Here is a 17,617-nt window from a genome sequence, read left to right as displayed (position 1 = left end):
GTAGATTTACTTCGTGTTCCTCTGTATCTGCTGTTACACTTGAGTCCCGGAGTCATATCTGGGAATGGTGCTGTTTGTGGGAGCATGCTCTGCACAAACTGTTTTTAAAAAGTCATTCACTCTCTAGATGTGGGGTCACTGGCTTGCTCTAGTATTTATTGCTCATGCTGTACTACCTCGTACACTCTACCTTTTTACCTGTACTACCTCAATGCACTCTGTACTAACTCAATGTAACTGCACTGTGTAATGAATTGACCTGTACGACCGGTATGCAAGACAAGTTTTTCCACTGTACCTCGGTACAAGTGACAATAATAAACCAATACCAATATCATCCCTATTTGCCTCTGAACAGGGAAACTTAACTGAGCCATTTCAGAGGCCATATCAGAGTGAAAATACAGGCTAGACTGGGTAAGCAGAGCAGTTTTCCTTCTGCAGAGGAGTCTGGAGAACTATATGAGGTAAATCCGAAAGCACTGCTGAGCATAAGACATGCTGGGTTTGCACAGTGACAGTTACAATTAGTGTTCATGGGGTTTTCATTGGGGAAGAGCAATCTTGGTGCGCTTTGCTCTTCCATTAATTCCCACAGGCATTGAACCCATGAACACAACCTCATTATTCCTCTTTTGTACTGTTTATTTTTGCAACATCGTAATTTTTATGTCTTTATGTCTTACACTGTACTGCTGCCGCAAAACATAGATAGACATAGAACATTACAGCACAGTACAGGCCCTTCAACCCACAATGTTGTGCTGACATTTTATCCTACTCTATCTAACCCTTCCCTCCCTCCCACATAGCCCCCATTTCTCTGTCATTCATGTGTCTATCTAAGAGTCTCTTAAATGTTCCTAATGTATCTGTCCCCACAACCTCTGCAGGAAGTGCGTTCCACACACCCACCACTCTCTGTGTAAAAACAGTCCCCTCACATCCCCCTTATACCTTCCTCCAATCACTTTAAAATTATGTCCCCTCGTGTTAGCCATTGTCACCCTAGGTAAAAGTCTCTGACTGTCCGCTCGATCTATTCCTCATCATATTGCACACCTCTATCAAGTCACATCTCATCCTCCTTCTCTCCAAAGAGAAAAGCCCTAGCTCGCTCAACCTATCTTCATAAGACATGCTCTCCAATCCAGGCAACATCCTGGTAAATCTCCTCTGCACCCTCTCCAAAGCTTCCACATCCTTCCTGTAATGAGACAACCAGAACTGAACACACTACTCCAAGTGTGGTCGAACCAGAGTTCTATAGAGCTGCAACATCACCTCATGGCTCTTGAACTCAATACCCCGACTAATGAAGGCCAACATTCCATACGCCTTCTTAACCCTATCGACCTGCGTGGCAACTTTGAGGGATCTATGGGCATGGACCCCAAGATCCCTCTGTTCCTCCACACTGCTAAGAAACAACAAATTTCACAACATATGTCAGTGATAATAAACCTGAATCCGATTGAGGAGATTGGGTATTCTATGGGGTTGCCATGTTGACCTTGAATACTTTGCTATTTGATAGGCTGAGGTAGATGGGCCAATCAAAGATCATTTTGACCACAGCTGGCCTCCCACTTCCGAAATGAATGGCAGAGCAATCAAAATGAATTTGGAAGACAAAATAGAGGGCAAAGAGTGAAGCTGGTCAAGGATAGTTAGGCAAGGTATTGAAGTGAAGTCCTAACGAAGGGAGAGAGATAGATGAGGAACCTATGGATTGGAGTTGGATATGGATTCTACGTTTGTCAGTGGGTGTTACTGGGCATGTAAGAGAGGATAGGTTACAGAAAATTAAGGGAGGAAATAGGAATATTCTGTGATTTGGCATGAACCCAATGGGTTGAATGGCCTCCTTTGTCGTGAGAAAATATGTAAAACAATACGAAATATGGAATTAAAAACAGGATGTGTTGAAAACACTCAACAGGTCAGGCAGCATATGCAGAAAAGGAAATAAGAGTTCATCTTTCATGTCAATGACTATTGATCATCAACTTGAAACCTTACCAATGTTTTTCTCTCAACAAGTACTGCCCTGACCTGTTGAACATATCCAGCACATCCTGTTTTCATTTCAGGTTTCCAGCATTTGTGGTTTTTAGATCTTAAAAGACTGGGAGCAGCCCATTTCAGCCCCTTGATACTGTTCTATATTGTGGTGAGTCATTGCAAGCTGCTCTCTACAGATCTACTTATTACTCCTATTATAATCGTTCTACTCGTTTCAATCTAAATTCCCTTGTACTACCTCAATGCACTTTTGTAATGAAATCATCTGTATAGAAGGCATGCAAAACAAAGTTTTCACTGTACCTTGGTACATAAGGTAAGATATCTTTATTAGTCACATATACATCAAAACACACAGTGAAATACATCTTTTGCGCAGAGTGTTCTGGGGGGCAGCCCGCAAGTGTCGCCACGCTTCCGGCGCCAACCTAGCATGCCCACAACTTCCTAACCCACGCAGACACGGGGAGAATGTACAAACTCCTTACAGACAGTGGCCAGAATTGAACCCGGGTCGCTGGCGCTGTAATAGCGTTATGCTGACCGCTACACTACCGTGCCTGTCCTCTATATGTGACAATAATAAACCAATTTACTGATGTGTACCTCAACACTTCTGCTTTCTAACACTTCTCAACACCAAATAGCCTTGTCTAACAATGATCCTCAACTCCAACTGCTTTGAGGAAGAGAGACGAGATTTCCACTGCCCCTGGTCTGATGCAATATTTTCTGACCTTGCACCAACAGTCCTACCTCTAATATTATGGTTAAGCTTCTTTTGGAGTCATAGAGTTGTACAACAGAGAAATGAGCCCTTCAGCCCACCTCATCCATGATGACCTTTACTAAGCCTATTTGCTTGCATTACGACCGCATCATCTATCTGCCTTTACCTACTTAGGTGTCTGCCTAAATGACTCTTAAACATAGTGTTTGTATCTGATTCCACCATCTCTAGCAGCACATTCCAGATATCAACCACTATCTGTGTAAAAGTTTCCCCTGAAATCCCCCTTCAAACTCCTTCCTATCACTTTAAACCGATGCCCATTGTTTTTAATACCTTGTAAATGGACCTGGCAAAGACGGCTAATGGTTTATTTTATTATTGTTAATTTAATGTCTGTTCAGTAATTGTTTTACTGTTTATTTACTCTACTCCTTGAAGGAAATCTGCTGTCTTTACCTGTTCTGGCTTATGTGTGACTGCAGACCAATGTGCTTGATTGTTAGCGGCCCTTGGAAGTTGTTTCTGTCCTAAATTGGTCTATGCCGAGATTAATGCCGGGTTAGGAAGTTGTGGGCATGCTATGTTGGCGCCGGAAGCGTGGCGACACTTGCGGGCTGCCCCCAGAACACTCTGCGCAAAAGATGCATTTCACTGTGTGTTTCGATGTACATGTGACTAATAAATAAATATCTTATCTTAATAAACCAATATCAATACCAATAACAATCTCAGATATTCACCAACCTCGACAAGAAGAAGAGTAGAGGAAGGTAATGTTCAGGCCCCACCTGTTCCTCTACAAACACAAATAAAGAAGATTACCTTGCCATTGCCATAAAGATATATTATGTACCAAGGTACAGTGAAAGCTTGGAATAGAAGCATAAGAAAAAGGAGCAGGTTTAGCTCTTTCGATCTATTCAACATTCAGTAAGATCAATGGTTTATCTAACCTAGGCCACATCTCCATTTTACCTACACTATCCCCAAAACTCTTGACTTCCCAATTGGCCAAAGATCTGTCTATCTTTGCCTTGATGACTCTGACCCTCTGAGATTCCACAGAATCACAAGGATTGTGAGAAGAAATTCTTCTTCATCACCATCTGAAATGGGAAGCCCTTATTCTGAAGAAAGGGAAGCAAAGGACTGCAGATGCTGGAATCTAGAAAACATTTCAGCCCTTCTTCTGAAGCCATGCCTCCCTGGTTCCAGATGTTCCCACAACACTTCTCTGCATCTTCCCTGTCAAGACACCCTCAGAATCTCATTGCTTTCAATTTTAATGGTGTTGTAATAAGACAAGGGCAATTCAGGATGGACTATAAGTGGCCTTGCTAGTGATGCATAAATCCCATGAACTAATGAGTAAAACAAATAAATAAAATGAAAGGTGATGAAGGGAGAAAAATTGGGGGAGTGAGGCTGAATGGAAAGCTTTTTTGAAAAGTTGGCATGCACTCAGTGGGGTGAAGGTATCCTTAGCTGCATGCATCCATAAGTAGAATTTGGCTGGTGAATTATAGCTGAGGAGAGACTTGTTTTTTTTAGATTAAAGATGAGATTGAGTGGGGTGTATAAAATTATGTGAGACTTAGACAGGTTGAAAGGAAGGGTCAATTTTCCTCAGCAGAATATTAACTAGAGGGCACAGTTTTAAGGTAATTGGTAGAAGGATTAGAGAGGCTTTTTCCTCAATCAGGGAGGTGAAGGGTGACCTGATTGAAATCTACCAAATTATGAGGGGTGTAGGTAAGGTAGATGGAGTCGTTTTCTGAGGGTGGAAATGTCAAATACTAGAGGGTATAGCTTTAAGGTGAAGTTTGAAGGAGATCTATGCGGCAACATTTTTTACAGAGAGTGGTAGGGGCCTGGAACACAGTGCCAGGGGAGGTGGTGGAAGCAGACTCGAGGGTGATGTTTGAAGCATTTAGACAAGCACATGAACAAGCAGGGAATGGAGGGATACGGATCATGTGCAGGCAGATGGGATTGGTTTAGGTTGGCATAATGGTCGGCACAGATATTGTGGGCTGAAGGGCCTGTTCCTGTGCTATACTGCTCTATGTTCTATGGTGGGGATTTGAAAGCATTGGACGCTGGAGGTCGAAACCATCACCACATTTAGATAGCACCTGACGATCTATAACCTTCAGGGCTTTGGACCATGAGATGGGATGTAGAATTAACTTTTTGGCTCTCTTGGACTTAATGGCGTTTTGGCATTAATCTCAGCATAGACCAATTTAGTACAGAAATATTAGTGTAGCGGTTAGTGTACGTTCTCTCCGTGCCTGTGTGAGGTTCCTCCAGGTGCGCTGGTTTCCTCCCACATTCCAAAGAGGTACGGGTTAGGAAGTTGTGGGCACGCTATGTTGGTGCCAGAGGTGTGGCGACACTTGCGGGCTGCCCCCAGAACACTCGACGTAAAAGATGCATCTCACTGTGTGTTTCGATGTGCATGTGACTAATAAAGATATCCTATCTTAAACCATCACTGTAAGTGACATATATCCCTGCCAACATTCCCCTCTTGTCTGTGGCTCAATGGGTGGTAATTTTACCCTGGAGATCAGCAGTTAAAGTTGACTATCCAATGCTGTGCTGAGGGAATGCTGCACTGTTGGTTGTGCCGTCTTTCAGATGAGACATTAAACTGCAATTTCCACCCACTGCGCAATAAATTTCAAAGATTCTAGAAGAGGTCTCTGTGTGGTTCAGGAGTCTATTATCGCCTCAGCAACCAGCAGGTTCAGGAACAGCCACTTTCCTACAACCATCAGGTTCCTGAACCGACCTGCACAACCCTAACCCTACCTCAGCAACGGAACACTATGGACCTCCTCTTGCACTGCCCTGAACTTGTCTCTGATTGGTTTTTTTTGCACTAATGTCTTGTTTTGTATATTCTTTTACTTCACTGTCTTGTATAATTTAAGTTCTTTGTGTTGTCTGTACCTACATACCTGTGATGCTGCTGCAAGTTTTTCATTGTACCTCACCGTACTTGTGCACATCACAATAAGCTTGACTTGACTCGTCTTGACGAGACTTGTTCCAGATTTCTTTTGTGAATGCTTTATTCCATTGCTTTTGTTAATCTGTTTGCCGTGTCATTAGCAGCAGTCAGTGAAACTGTGATTGCTGACTCTCCCGTGTCCTTAACTTACACTGATGTCCTTCTCCCAACGATTAATTGAAGCTTTTAAGCCACTAGCTTAAATGGGATTTGGCTAAATTTGACCCGGGCAAACTAGTTGCTCTGATGGGAGCTTCAATATCGGAGGAGGCACATTGAAAGAAGTTCGTCCCCTAAAATGAATCTGTCTGATAAGAGAATTTGGGGCAATATTAGAATATCCTTTATTTTAGTGCAGCAGTTAAGCTGTTTAATTTGAATGCCACTGAATTTCCAGGACATCACTTTAGGCAGCTTGGCATTAATATCCCACAGCATAATTTATAGACCGAGGAATTTAGGACAGAGAAATGTTTTGAACCTAAGCCATCAGTGTAAATGTCACATATCCTTGCCAACATTCTTCTCTTGGCTGTGGATGAATGGGTGGCACTTTTGCCCTTGGAGATCAGCAATTAAGGTGGACCATCCAAGGCAAGTGCCGAGGGAGTGTCTCACTGCTGGTGATGCTACCTTTTTAGGGAGACATTAAACTGAGATTTCTGCCCAAGTCATCAGCTGTCGATTTCCCACCACGGATGCTGCCCGACCTGCTGCGTTCCTCCTGCAATTTGTTTTTATTTTAACTCTGTAATGCTCATGGTTACAGACTCTGGGAAACCAGTGTGAACAGTTTTTTTTACTGACACCGAAGTTCCGGCACTTGCTGTAACCGTTCAAGCACAGCAAGATTCCACAAACAAAATGTGTGTAATGACTTGATTCTTATGTGAGTGGGGGTCATTGAGAGAGGAATAACTACTGTTCAAGACACACAGGAGGTCTTTAAAAAAAAATCCAGATCTTTTAGATCCACCTCAGACCGAAGGTGTGACCTTGGTTCAATGTCTCATGCTTATAACAACAGTGCAGTGCTCCCTCAGTAATAGGAAACGCCACCCTAGATGTGTGTGCAAATATCTGGAGTGGGAATTGAACTCAAGACCTTTGAATTCCGAGGCGTGGGAACTACCCATTGAGCTGCAAAGAAACTTCAGGTACCTACCCATCTCTGACAGCTTCCTTCTTCTCCAGATCTTGAATGACATCCAGTAGAACCTTAATGGTCTGCTGGCTGGTCTGTAGGACATCCTCCATGTTCTGCAATCTGGACTGGAGGGAAGTGATTTCATACTGAGTGGTCCGTCCTGACTTTGGCCCCTGGTTCCCTGCCACACTGGCCATCTCCGTCACATTGGCCTGAGGGTTTCTGCCACTGGGCACCAGTTCCAGTCGGTTTTCAGGGTGCAGTGAGAGCCCTGATTGGCTGTCCCGGTTGGCACGTTCTCCTGACTGGACAGGAGACCTTGAGAGTGGCTGCAATGGCTCGCTTTTAACCTGGGTCGTTTCGAGTGTGTCCGCTGCTGAAGTGCAGGGCTGCAATTGGTCAGTTCGATGGGAGATGCTGGACTGCTTAGGATTGAGCGGAGTTTTCAAGCAAGACCTGGGAAAGGAGCAAACCTGGTCCTTCAGGAGAGAGTGACTTGGGTTAATCGGATTGGACTCCGTCTTTCGATATTCCAAATGGTTACTGTCCAAATCGGGTCCTGGTTCTTTGAGTTTGTTGCACCTGCTCTGTTTGGGTGGGCACCGATCCACGTCATTTCCTTTGGATAATGGCAGACTTCCCTTGGAGACTGATGAGCAGGGTTGGACAGAAAGGTTTCTCACACCCTTTGTTGCACAGTGCTGCCCGGCTGTAAGTGCTTTGAACTCCCCCTTGGAAGGGGTGCCAGTCACGGCCTTGCAAGTGGTTCCGTCTTTGACACGGCGGCACTCAGCCGAGCCATTGGGGTTGGAGTCCTGGGCTTTCTCGGAGACTCTCTCTCTGTCCTGGGAGTGAGGCAGGGCCGGACAGGGCTCCGCGTAGGCTGGTGGCCTCTCCATGGCCGCCTCTGCCACTCTCCCATTGAGAACTGCCTCATCCACCCTCTCCCCTTCCTCCTCGTCCTCCCCCTGTCCCTTCTCCTCCTCCTCCTCCCCCTCCCCTCCCCTGGGGGTGCCAGCCGCCTGCGGCTCCCCTCCCCCTGGTTCGGGCTTGGGCGGGGGTTCCGGGAGGGCAACCCCCTCCTGCTCGCCCGCCTCGCCGAGGTCACTGATGCTCTTACTCCTGAAGCGGGGCGCTGGGAACTGCTTCTGGAGGCTGGGGGAGGTCTGAATGGCGGTGCTGGTGCAGACCTTGCGGGGATTGGGGAGGGTGAGGGAGCAGGGCCGGGCCGGGTACCAGCTCCAGGCCGGAACCGGGCAGCCGGCCGGCGGGGCCCGCTGGGGATCGGCCTCGGCAGCCTGCTCGGGGGCCCTCTTCCTGCCTTCCTCCTCCTCCGGCCTGTCGGCGAGGTCCTTGAAGCGCACCTGCTGGGTCTTATGCCTCCGACGGTGCTGGGCCCTCTCGCCTTCTGCTGAGCTCGCAGGGTCGCGCTTCAGCAGCACGGATCTGACAGTCATGGCGCGGTCCGAGTTTGAGTTCGCGTTGGAAGCCAGTGAGTGATTTGTTTCCCTGCTGACCATTATCCCCCCGGCGGACGCGGTTTTCAAACAAACGTCTGAGTGTTCAAACCCCCCCCTCCCCCACGCCCCCCCTCCCCGAAGGCCTCAGAATCCTTGGCTTCCGATTGGCCGAGAATGAACATGTGACTCCCCTGAGGGCATGCTCCCCCCCTTCACCCCCTCCCCCCGCTCCACCCCCTGAGATGGTCCTTCCTCGCAAGGCACGGGGAGCTCAGGAAGCGGGGGTGGCCAACGGGGACGGGGATCTCCCCCCCCCCCCCCGGCTGAGGGAACGTCGTCTGTCGTCGCTGGGGCGGGGCCTCGGCGTCAGGCACATGCCCCCCCCCCCACTCGCCACTGGGGGAGGGTGAAAGGTCAGCCAGCGTGTGGTGATGAGCGGGGTGGGGGGCGGTGGGCAGTCCCGGTTCAGTCGTCCCGTCCGGCGGGGGCTCTGGCCTCGCGCCACGAGGAGGAGCCGATAGGGCGGCGAGAGAGGCTGCGGCCTACCCGGCTCCCCTGGCCCTCCTCCTCCCCACCTTGAGCCGACCCTCGGGCGGGCAGGGGGGAGCGAATCGACTGGGCTCTGCGGCGTCGGCCGGGGCGCTGGCGGGCTCCGCTGGGGCTGTCGTCCGAGCGGCTTGTACCGGCGATGAACTGGCGGCTCTCACTGGGCAGGTGGTCTGGCTGGTGGTGCCGTGTCATCTTCCCCGCCCTCCCAACCCACCCTCAGCACACATCAAAGTCTAAAGTGGGTCCATCGCTCGGGCGCTGAGTGACGACAGTCCGGCTCTCGGGGTTCTTGCTGCCTATTGGGTTCCAACCGGGTCACAGGGCTGGCGCGTCAGGACCTAGACAGGGCGGGGAGGAAGAGAGACAGTGGACATCAGTACACCAGAGTCATCTTCACCAAAGAGCTGCCAGCAAGCTGGTGCAGCCAGAACAACTGAACTGGAAGCTGCAAGGATCTGGCCAGGATTCGAGGGCCTGAGGTCTTGGGGAGAGGTTGGACAGGCTTGGTCTTTATTCCATTTGAGACTGAGAGGTGATCTTACAGAGGTGTATGAAATCATGAGGGGCGTAGATACGGTGAATGCACGCGGTCTTTTTCCCAGGGTTGTGGAATCAAGAACTGGAGGGCAGAGGTTTAAGGTGAGAGGGGAGAGATTTAATAGGAACTTGAGGGGCAACTATTTTACCCAGATGGTGGTATCTATGTGGAATGAGCTTCCATAGGAAGTGGTTGAGGCAGGTACAATAACAACTTTTAAAAGACACTTGGACAGGTGCATGGAGAGGAAAGGTTTGGAAGGTATGGACCAAACGCTGGCAAATTGGACTAGCTTGGATGGGGCATTTTGGTCAACATGGACAAGTTGGGCTGAAGGGCCTGTTTCCATGCTGTATAATAACTGCAATGTCATGGAGTAATAATCACAGACCCTTTGGCCCAACTCATCCATGCTGACCATGAAGACCCATTTGCCCATATTTGGACCATATCCCTCTAAACCCCTCCTAGCCATGTACTTATCCAGGTGTCTTTTAAATGTTGTTATTGTACCTGCCTCAACCACTTCCTCTGGCAGCTCGTTCCATATACGCACCACCCTCTGTGTGAAGAAGTTGCCCCTCAGGTCCCTTTTAAATCTTTCCCCTCTCACCTTAAACCTATGCCCTCTAGGTTTTAGTTCCCCTTCCCTGGGAAATAGACTGTGTCCATTCACCCTATCTATGCTCCATGATTTTATACACCTCTATAAGGTCACCCCTCAGCCTCCTACGTTCCAAGGACAAAAGACCTAGCCTGCCCAACCTCTCCCTATAACTCAGGCCCTCAAGTCCTGGCAGCATCCTTGTAAATCTTCCTTGCACTCTTTCCAGTTTCATAATGTCTTTCATCTAATAGGATGACCAAAACTGTAAACAATCAACATGTCTTATTTTGCACCATGTCTTTTCTCTTCACTGTCTGGTTTAATTTCTGTATAATTTATGTTCTGTGTGTTGTCTGTACCCACGTGCCCGTGATGCTGCTGTAAGCAAGTTTTTCATTGTACCTGTGCCTCGCCGCACTTGTGCACATGACAATAAACTCAACTTCCATCCCATCCACCGAACCATCTAACTGAAACCCAATCCTAAAGTTACTGCATCTGCACAAGAGATTTTTGCAAACAGTTAGGGTTGGGCAATCAATGCTGGATGTTCCAGGGATATCCAAATCCCAGGAACGAATAAAAATAAATACAGGCCAGCTAACGAGGAATGGGAATTGCAAGGGTGTTGGATATTGCAATGAAATGGGTAAATTCATTGCACTGAGCTTTTAAGTGAGTTCCTGCCAAGAGTGCTTAATTGGTGAAAGGGATTTCAGTCAAACAGTGTATTAGGTAATAAGACAAAGTCATAAAGCTGTTCTTGTTAGCTCTAAATTTAAGACAATGGGAAACAGAAGCAGGAGTAGATCATACAGCACCTTGACCCTGTTCTGCCACTCGATGCAATCATGGCCAATAGACACCAGAGTCATAGAATAATATTCATACAGCGCAGAAACAGGCCCTTCAGCCCACTGAGTCTGTGCCAACCATCCAAGCACCCAATTGCACTAATCCTGTCGACTCCCTTCAGTTTCTAACACTCACCTACCTACTTGGGGCCATTTACAATGGTCAAACAACCAACCAACCTGGAAAACTGGAGTGCCTGGGGGAAACCCATGTGGTCACAGGGGGAACATGCAAACTCCACACAGACAGTACCAGAGGCTGGGATTGAACCCAGGGCGCTGGAGCTGTGAGGCAGCAGCTCTAACGCGCTGCGCCACCGTGCAGCCCTGTGCCACGCGCCCACTTTACAAGTCCGACCCTTTGATTCACCGACTGTCCAATCAGAACTACGTCTGAATACGCTCAATTTTATTGGTTTATTTTTGTCACCTGTACCTAGATACAGTGAAAAACTTTTCTTTGCGTGCTATCCAGACAGATCATACTACTCATAAGCACACCAAGGAAGCAAAAAGAAAACTGAATGCAAAATATAGTGTAGCAGCTTCAGAGAAAGTGCAGTGCAGGGTGACAAATAAAGTGCAAGGGCCATGACGAGGTAGGTTGGGAGATTGAGAATTCATTCTAAAAACTGAGTGAAGCAATCTCTCCTCAAATCTGTCCTAAGCATCCAAGGTGGTGCCTGTTAGTTCTAGACCCCAGCTAGAGTCTTGAAGTGGTTTGAAGAGGAATCCATAATGCATTTATGAAACCAATTTCCGATACGCTGCTATGCCTTTCTGGGGTATTAGCAATGATTTTTTGATAAAAAGCACCTTTGCATTTTTACTTTGCTTTGCAGCTCCTGCTTTTGTCTGCAACTGTTGATATTGTAAGGTTTGCAAGGATGTATGTCATGCAATTATTATGTTACTGGCTCAATAGCCCGAGCTCTGAACCATTGATCTGGGAACTTAGGATCAATGACAGATGAGGCATTTGAATTCAAATAAACAAGTAAATCTGGAATTATGATTACAAAAGCCAGTCTCAGTAATCACAAAACCACTGGATTATTGTCAAATCCTGAGACACTAGAGACTGCAGATGCTGGAATCTGGAGCAAAAATCAAGATGCTGGAAGAACTCAGCCGGTCGGGCAGCATCTGTGGAGGGAAATGAACAGTCAATGTTTCAGGTCGAGACCCTTCTATGGCTAGGTGATTCAAGCGCTCGTCCAGACACTTCTTAAATGCTATCAGTGACTCTGCTTCCACCACTCTCTCCAGCAGTCTGTTCCAGGTCCTCACCACTCCCTGAGTGAAAAAGATCCCCCTCAGATCCTCTCTAAATCTCTTACCCTAAATCTACATTATTTTTATCTACTTCTGATATGGGGAAAAGTTTCCTGCAGTCTTCCCCACCAATACACCTCAAAATTTTATACACCTCAATCATGTCTCCTCTTAACCTCCTCTGCTTCAGGGAGAACAGACCCAGCCTCTCCAGTCTCTCCATATAACTTGGAGTTGGGGTGATGCTGTGCAGTTACAGTTGTGTAGGCAGGCTATGCAGACAACAGGGTACTTTCCTATTGTTGCTTCTCATGTGTGGGAGTAAACTTTGCCCTTCTGAAACAATTTTCAAATTAATGAGTCAGTCAGTAGACCTACTCATTCACATTCTCTAAACCAAGCAAGGGAATCTGTTGGTGTGGCTCTGAATAAGAGGCAACTGTTTAAATTGCAACATGCTGTTTAATCAGACCATCTCAGTCCTGTTAAACTGTGAGGACTGAAACATATCCGTGAAATTAAGCATTTTAAGTACATGGCTGCAAGATCGATGTTTCCTGTTTTCTGTATTGAAGATACGAGTGGTTGTATTGTAGACCAGGATTTATCCCACTGCTAAACTCTACGATCTAATCACAGGGAACAAGCAAGCCTAATAACCTAAAATGAACATCAAGTAGTCGACTTGGTTACCGCAGCACGAGAGATCTGTTGCGCCCGAGTTGTCTCAGCCAAGGCTTGGCTTATGACAATCTCGACTTTGAATCTGAAAGTTTAGCGTCCCACCTCAGAGAACTTTAGAGCCAAGGAGAGATAGAGCGCGGATATAGTCACTTAAGCCCACTGAGCCCATGTCGACCATCAACCACCCATTTCCACTAATCCTAGATTAATCCCATTTCAGAATCAGAATCAGATTTATTGTCACCGACTTGAAATTTGTTGTTTTGCGGTGGCAGTACAGTGCAAAGACATAAAATTACTATAAATTACAAAAATAAATAGTACCAGAAAAAGGAATAATGTGGTAGTGTTCATGGGTTCATGGAGGGGAAGAAGCCCTTTTTTTTTATTCTCCCACATTTTCCCCCAGATTTGCCCCAGATCCTATCAAGCACCATACTTTTGGGGGAAGTTTACAGCGGCCAATTAATCGACCAACCCACACGTCTTTGGGATGTGCGAGGAAACTGGAGCACTTGGAGGAAATGCACATGGTGACATGAATCTCATCAAGATTATACTACTCGTCTAAGCACAAGGGGCAATTTACAGTGGCCAATTAACCTACCCATTCAGTTGCAGCTCCTCCATCTGTCACCGAGGTCTTTTCTCTCTCTTGTTCTTTCTCAACCACATGAAAGGAGGAGATTGTGTACGCATGGCCAGCACGGACATTGTGGGCCGAAGGACCTGTTCCTGTGATGTATGGCTGTACGACTCTAACAGGCCCTCTGGTCCACCTAGTCTGTCCCACAGAAATGCAGTTGGATGTCTGACCCCATGAACTCATCACCTGGAAGGACAAGGCCCCTAACTCTGCTGACTCACTACTAGTGAAGACCTTCAGGAACAGGAGGAGAGCAGGATGAGAGGAGATAGAACATAGAACAATTACAGCACAACTCAGGCCCTTTGGCCCACAAAGCTGTGCCGAACATGTCCCTACCCTAGGAGATGGGGAACTAAACTGTTGAAAAGTACAAGACTTCTCAAGAGGAAGGGATTTTTCACCACCCTCGCCCCCAGCGCTATTGCGGGGTCAGACGTTAGCATACTGCGCGTATCACTTACCTCTGGTGACAAACAGGAGAAACAAAGGACTGCAGATGCTGGAATCTAGATGAAAAACACAATGATGCTGGAGGAACTCAGCAGGCCAGGCAGCATCCGTGGAGAAAAGCAGGAGGTCAGCGTTTCGAGTCAGGACCCTTCTTCAGGACTGAAGATAGGAAAAGGGGAAGCCCAATATACAGGGGGGAAAAGCAGAGCAGTGACAGGTGGGCAAAAGAGGGGAGGCGGGGTGGGCACAGGGAGGTGATAGGTAGATGCAGGTAAGAGATGGTGATAGGCAGGTGTGGGGGAGGAGGGGAGAGCAGAGGAGGAGCAGTGACAGAGGGACTCACAACACTCCCGTCATAGACTGCACCTGTCTATCACTATCTCTTCCCTGCATCTACCTATCACCACCCTCTGCCCACCCCGCCTCCCCTCTTTTGTCCACCTATCACTGCTCTGCTTTTCCCTCCTCTATATATTCTGCTTCCCCTTTTTCTATCGTAAGTCCTGTAGGAGGGTCCTGACCTGAAACGTTGACCGCCTGCTTTTCTCCACGGATGCTGCCTGGCCTGCCGAGTTCCTCCAGCATCAATGTGCTTTTCAGGTGACAAACACACAGCTCTCACATTTGGATCCTGAATTTTAGTTCAATTTCACCTGAAGTGAACTATTTTTAGTGTCTGTTGTGAATGGTGCTGCTAATCTAACGCTTTAATGTGCCTCTTGTGGATTCTGCAGTTCAACATCTGGCAGTGTGTCAGCAAGGGATATAATAGCAGTGTAATCTGGATGTTAAAAGATAATATCAGATTAGAGCATCATTTTAAGCTTTTTAGTTTAGCATGCCCCTCATAACCTTCCCCACTTGTAAGTAGTTTTGTTTGGTGCACTGACATGAATAGATAGAATCGTACAGTCATACAGCATGGGAACGTAGAACAGTACAGCACAGGAACAGGCCCTTCGGCCCACGATGTTGTGCCGAACTAATTAAGCTAATGACACCTAATCCCTTCTATCTGCACATGGTCCATATCCCTCCATTCTCTGCACATTCATGTGCCTACTTAAGAACCTCTTAAATACCTCTATCATATCTGCCTCCACCACCACCCTTGGCAACACATTCCAGGCACCCACCGCTCTCTGTGTAAAAAAACTTGGCCCGCACATCTCCTTTAAACTTACCCCCTCTCACCTTTAATTCATGCCTTCTAATTTTAGATATTTTGACCCTAGGAGAAAGATACTGGCTGCCTACTCTATCTATGCCTGTCATAATTTTATACACTTCTATCTGGTCTCCCCTCAGCCTCTGCCGCTCCAGAGAAAACAATCCTAGTTTGTCCAACCTCTCCTTATAACACATGCCCTCTAATCCAGGCAGCATCCTGGGCAGGCACGGTAGTGTAGCAGTTAGCGTAACGCTATTACAGCACCAGCGACCTGGGTTCTCTTCCGGCCACTGTCTGTTAGGAGTTTGTACGTTCTCCCCTTGTCTGCCTGGGTTTCCTCCAGGTGCTCCGGTTTCCTCCCACATTCCAAAGACGTACGGGTTAGGAAGTTGTGGGCATGCTATGTTGGCGCCGGAAGCATGGCGACACTTGCGGGCTGCCCCCAGAACACTCTACGCAAAAGATGCATTTCACTGTGTGTTTCGATGTACATGTGACTAATAAAGAAATCTTATCTTAAACCTCTTCTGCACCCTCTCCATAGCATTTACTTCCTTCCTATAATAGGGAGACCAGAAATAAATGCAATACTCCCAATGCGCCCTAACCAGGGTCTTATAAACAGGCTCTTCAGTCCATTGTGTCTGCAATGGCCATCAATCACCCATTTACACTGATCCCATTTTATTCTCCCAACATTACCATCAACTCCCTGCCAGATCCTACCACTCAGCTACACGAGGGGAAATTTACAGTGGCCAATTACCCGACCAACCCACATGTCTTTGGGATACACGATGTGGCTACAAGGGCAGGTCAGAAGCAAGGAATCCTGTGGTGAGTAACTGACCTCCGATCTCCCAAAGCTCGACACCGTACAGGACACGGCAGCCTGCTTGACAGGCACCCCATCCACACCCATTCGCTCACTCCACCACTGACGCACAGTAGCAGCAGTTTGTACCATCTACAGGATGCACTGCGGCAAATCACCAAGACTCCTTAAACAACACCTTCCGAAGCCACCACCTCTCCCAGCTGGAAGGGCGAGGGTGACAAAAGCATGGGAATCACCCCCTGGAAGTTGCCCTCCAAGCCCCACACCATCCTGACTTGGAAATATATCGCCATTCCTTCACCGTCACTGGGTCAGAATCCTGGAACTCCCTCCCTAACAGCATTGTGGGTGTACCCACACCTCCAGGACTGCAGAGGTTCAAGAAGGCAGCTCACCACCACCTTCTCAAGGGCAACTAGGGACGGGCAATTAAATGATGACTCAGCCTGCACAGCCCACATCCCTTGAATAAATATAAAAAATAAACCAGAGCACTCAGAGGAAACCCCACGTGGTCACAGGGAGAACATGCAAACGCCACACAGACAGCACTGGAGGTCAGGATTGAACGTTGGCCACACCGGTGCTCTGAGGCAGCAGCTTCACTAGCTGTGCCACTGTGAATTCCCCTTCCCCTTCTTTCAATGATTGCCTCTGAGGCAAAAAGATGCAGGTGTTCGATTTGCAATGAAGTGTACTGGGCTGTGGAAGACATCTGTGCTTCACCGCATGTCATTTAGGTAATGGAAACAGATTCACAGAAAGGTACCCTTGGCTTGTCAGTGGAGGGCAGAGGGACCTGACTAAAGACGTATTGATGGATTAAATCAACAGGGCTGTACAAATTCTACAGTCAAAGTTAAAACACCGCAGATATTGGAAATCTGACATGAAGACAGACATTTCTGGTAGATCCAGCAAATCAGACAGCTCCTTTCTGCTGATCATTGAAATGGAAACTGATTCTCTTCCTACAGAGGCCACCTGACTTGCTGAGTGTTACCAACATTTTCTTTTTAGTTCAAACTTACAACTGGAGTGTTGTGTATCTCACAGTCGTAGCATCATTTTTTGTCCCTCTCTCCTCTGTTCTCATTTGTCTCCTTCAATTTACATCTCCTCCAGATAGGTTAACTGTGATTAACAAGCCTTCAGCTCTCTCTCTCTCTCTCAGCCACCATCATCATTCAATCTCTCTGTTCCCACCTCAACACACACACACACACACACACACACACACACACACACACACACACACACACACACACACACACACACACACACACACACACTTCCTTCCATCTACCCATTCCTTCTCTCCTTCCCTCCAACTTCAAGCGTGCCTGTTTTCCAACATTTTCTCGTTCTGATGAGAGGTCATCAACCTGAAACGTTAACTCTCGTTTCTTTCTCCATGGATGCTGCCTGACCTGCTGAGTGTTTGCAGCACTCTCTGCTTTCATTCCCGATGACCAGAGCTGCACGCAGTACTTTAGCTTTGTCTTATGAGGAAAGGCTGGGCAGATTAGGTTTGTATCCACTGGCGTTTAGAAGAGTGCGAGGGGGCATGCACTAATGTCATCATATTTACTTTTGTTTATTTTGTCATGTAAGTTAT

At 47.3% G+C, this 17,617-nt stretch overlaps 2 protein-coding genes across 2 annotated transcripts in view; one reads left to right on the top strand and one right to left on the bottom strand.

Annotated features, from left to right (window-relative positions):
* LOC127567525 (uncharacterized) overlaps positions 1-7,856 on the bottom strand; it is a 93,964-nt gene extending 86,108 nt beyond the window's left edge. The window contains exon 1 of the mRNA XM_052010523.1: positions 6,943-7,856. Within this exon, the coding sequence (XP_051866483.1) occupies positions 6,943-7,823 (881 nt within the window). The 5' untranslated portion in view covers positions 7,824-7,856. The remainder of the gene's footprint in view (positions 1-6,942) is intronic.
* The window catches only part of LOC127580080 (dedicator of cytokinesis protein 2-like), a 1,107,748-nt gene that overhangs the window by 521,578 nt on the left and 568,553 nt on the right, over positions 1-17,617 (top strand).

Source organism: Pristis pectinata, chromosome 2 (assembly GCF_009764475.1).
Source record: "Pristis pectinata isolate sPriPec2 chromosome 2, sPriPec2.1.pri, whole genome shotgun sequence".
NCBI classification, from domain to species: Eukaryota; Metazoa; Chordata; class Chondrichthyes; order Rhinopristiformes; family Pristidae; genus Pristis; species Pristis pectinata.
The sequence above is the reverse complement of the archived record's forward strand: the minus strand, read 5'-3'. Positions and strand labels throughout refer to the sequence as shown.